This window comes from Camelina sativa, chromosome 16 (assembly GCF_000633955.1).
Source record: "Camelina sativa cultivar DH55 chromosome 16, Cs, whole genome shotgun sequence".
NCBI classification, from domain to species: Eukaryota; Viridiplantae; Streptophyta; class Magnoliopsida; order Brassicales; family Brassicaceae; genus Camelina; species Camelina sativa.
In genome coordinates, this window is record NC_025700.1 from 1005105 (window position 1) to 1009017 (window position 3913).

Sequence of the window (3913 nt, forward strand, 5' to 3'; positions counted from 1 at the left end):
ATAAAGATTACAGATATTAATCAATGCTAGTTTAGATGTATCGAAGTTATATATGAACAGAAAACAAATCAAATATATATATATATATATATATATATATATCAAATTAATAAAAATATTTTGTTTAGAAAACTCATTAATTCATTTTCTAAAAATAATATCTGGTTTTCAGAAACAAACAAAAATTAAGAAAATTACTGAAAAATCACAAACAGAATATACTAACTGGACTTTCTCTTAAATTTTAAAAGAGTAATGCATTTAATTACATATCACCTACATATGTAAATCGAAACAAAGATATTTGGTTGCCAAACTATAAAAGCTTAAGGAAGTTGTTGCTAACCTTTTCTTCCACGACATGTGTAGTTCTCTATTCTTTTTTGTGTAGAAAGATTTCTCGAGCACTTGTTGCTCTTCATACGAAGAGCAAACAGTTCATCGTCATTTATATAAATTGTTCAAGAAAGCGCTAGGTGGTATCTGGGCGGTAATCCAATACCTAACGTCTAGAACGCTTAGTCGGGGCCTAGACGGTTTTTAGGCGGTTTAGGCGTTTACAACATAAAATATTATATATATATATAATTATATTAAAATACATGTTATAAAAATAAAAAATTTATAAATTATAAACAACGGTAAGAAAAATACATTTATTTAAGTTATATTAACAACATATAAATGTTTATAATTACGAATATAGATATAAAACATAATAATTTAATTATATGTAATTTAAAAATCAAAAATAAATATTAAAATAAAATGTATGTAATTTTAAGCGGGTTAAGCAGTCATCTAGGCGTCTGTTGAGCGCCTAGCGCCTAGACGGCGCCTAGGCGGCCGCCTAGAGCGCTGAACACTGATATTAATAGAGAGAGATATTAAACAGTTTCAAAAATATTGGAATCGTGATGAGAAAATTTTGGGATTTTTTAGCATTTTGTTTTTTTTTCACTAAAAGGTAATTTTAAACCACTCACGTTTCATTTAAAAAAACAACACATGGAAAAATATAAAACGTAAAATATTTGCTTTTCTTGATTTCTTCCATTTAATTTTATTATATGGAAGAAATTAAATTGCCATGTGTCAGATTTTTATTTGCCTAGTGACTTGTGTTTTATAAGATAAAGGATTTTAAAAGATACTAATATTCGAATAAACATAACTCTACAATGAACAGTTGTAACTTTACAAAAAAAAACGTTACAATGAACAATCACAACTTTTTGTAAAACACACAATTTAGATTTTTTTCAGATTTTTTTTGGAAAATTATTCAAAAAGTACCATTGAAAAAACACGGTGGCATTTATTCGGATTGCTATTATATATAGATTAGTGCTATTACATTTACAACTACGAAAAAAACAAAAAATAACCATAGAACACTACCAAATATTTTATTAATTATGGTTTGGATCCCAAACAACATAAAATATTTATATTCGAGAATGTACAAAACAAAAAAAAAATTATAAAATAAAAAAATTTAAAACAATCCGCGGCATAGCGCGGATACTAACGTAGTACTTTTAATAACATGTTAGACATGTTAATTATAGTTTGATCAGTAGATTTGCATTGTTAATTTTAAAACCATCATATCAAGTAATCAAATTTATTTACAACGTTCGTTTCTTTTCATAGTGGTTTCCGTTGAATAAACCTTATTGCAAGGGCCAAGGCCCAATATGTAACATTGAGCCCATAATTATGAATGATTTAAGACAAGTATACAGTATATTCTTTTTTTAATGTTCTTGAGTAGTCGAATGGTATTTTCCGTTACTATAATTTACGAAAACAATGTCTCTAGGTTTTCTCTACCACCACACAATTTCTATGTTAATTACCAAAAAAGAGTGTGTTTTTAATTAAATTAGCTAAACTAATCTTTTTCTGCTAAAAGAGTTTAAGATTATGGAGAGAAATTAGGCCCACTTGGTTTGAAGAAATCTCCAATCTTTCTTCGCCAAGTCTCCCACACAGACACAAGTGTGTTCCTTCTTCTTCTTCTTCTTCTTCTTCTTCTTCTTCTTCTTCTTCTTCTTCTTCTTCTTCTCTATGTATGTCGGAGAGTAGCAGCAACTTTAATTATTCTCTCTCTCATTCATCATCATGGAGTCTCTTACTACATCAAATCCTTCCTTCGTTTGTTTCTCTAAAACCATATCTCATTATCCTTATCGTCTAACTTGTATCCAAAAGTTCGAAGCTTCCAACAACAACAACACCTTATCCTTATTTTGCTGTAAATCATCGAATCCGAAACCAGATTGCAATCGTCGTATCAAGAAGCTAAACCCATTTTGTGTATTGCGCCCAATCGTTCGAACAATAAAGGGTTTGGTCTCTTCTCAATCAAGGCTATGGATGTCTCGTTTTCGAGCTTACAGAGACGAAACGGCGGCGTTTTCATCAGAGGACTTCGTCGGGGATTTGAAGCACAACGGTGGGTTAGGTATTGCCCTTTTGAGCGTTACGGCTTCCGCTAAGATCAAGATTAGCCCTTTCGTTGCGACGCTCTCGTCCAATCCGACCTTCGTTTCTGCTGTGTTCGCGTGGTTCTTTGCGCAGTCGAGTAAAATGGTTATCAATTTCTTCATTGAGAGGAAATGGGATTATCGTTTGCTGTATGCTTCTGGTGGGATGCCTTCCTCTCACTCGGCTCTATGTATGGCTTTGACGACCTCTGTGGCGCTTTGTCACGGAGTAGCAGATTCGTTGTTTCCTGTTTGTTTAGGTTTTAGCTTGATTGTGATGTATGATGCTATCGGTGTTAGACGCCATGCCGGTATGCAAGCTGAGGTAAACATACCATTCTCAAGTTTTGTGTTTTGGAGAGAATTTAACTGAGTTTGACTTTGGTCTTCTTGAAGTGCTTGTGTATGGCTTATGTAAATGCTGGTCTACTTGAGGTTGTGTTATCATTAGATATGGAAGTATTGGAGATTCAGGCTAAAGTTCATGTCTGTTCTTGGTTCTTGAATTGAAGAAAGATTCCAGAACAGAAGGGTTGGAGAGAATTCTTCTTATAGATGGTTTTGCATTGTTAAGGACTATAGAAGTTTCTTTAGGTTATGGATATTAGGCACATGTTGATGATAACTGTTTTTGGTCCTAGAATGATATACAGTGATCTTGACAATATTTCAGAGAATGAAGAGTTTTTCGAAAGAGAATTTTGTAAATTTTGTTTGTTTTTGTGAGTTAAGATGACAATGTTGTCTTTGTTTATGTCAGGTTCTCAACTTGATCATTAGGGACTTGTTCGAAGGACATCCCATTAGTCAAAGAAAGCTAAAGGAATTGCTCGGTCACACCCCTTCGCAGGTTCTTGCTGGAGCATTAGTTGGTGTGGTGATTGCTTGCTTTTGTTGCCAAGGTTATCTAGCCTCAGCCTAAGATCTCGTTAACAATTTCCTCATAAGTTTTCTGGTTGGTTTTTTCATTTGGTTCCAAGTTCGCATTAGCAGAAAAAACTCATGCTTTGAGTATTTGATTTTGGCTTAAGACCCGTGGTTGTATTATATGTTGTGTTCAGCAATAGAGAAAAACTCGTGATTCTTCTTTCTGATATTTTTTCAGTTTTTGTAATCTCCCATAAATACATTGGTAACTGGAAGAAGACACTACTACTGTATCTTCTACCTTATCCCGGGTTCTGACTTTCTAACCAAGTTTCTTTTTTTAGTTAATCTATCTGTTTGTTACAAGTTTTATACAGTTGAAATACTCCCAATGGCTTCTTGCTATTTGCAATCAAAACAGGTACTTGATGCTGTAAGCAGACTAGTTAAAGTATGGCTTTGGTCAAGCCTATCAGTTGGCTTCGACGAGGACATGGACACTGATTCTGAGGACTAGTCATTACGCCCCAATTTAACAATCTGTCCTAGTTGTT

The 3913-nt window shown here is 33.2% G+C and overlaps 1 protein-coding gene across 1 annotated transcript; it reads left to right on the top strand.

Moving 5' to 3' along the window:
* Nucleotides 1850-3637, top strand: LOC104749139. Its single transcript, XM_010470720.2, has 2 exons — nucleotides 1850-2817; nucleotides 3253-3637. Exons 1-2 carry the CDS (start codon nucleotides 2128-2130, stop codon nucleotides 3412-3414), a joined length of 852 nt encoding a protein of 283 aa, XP_010469022.1. The 5' UTR covers nucleotides 1850-2127; the 3' UTR covers nucleotides 3415-3637.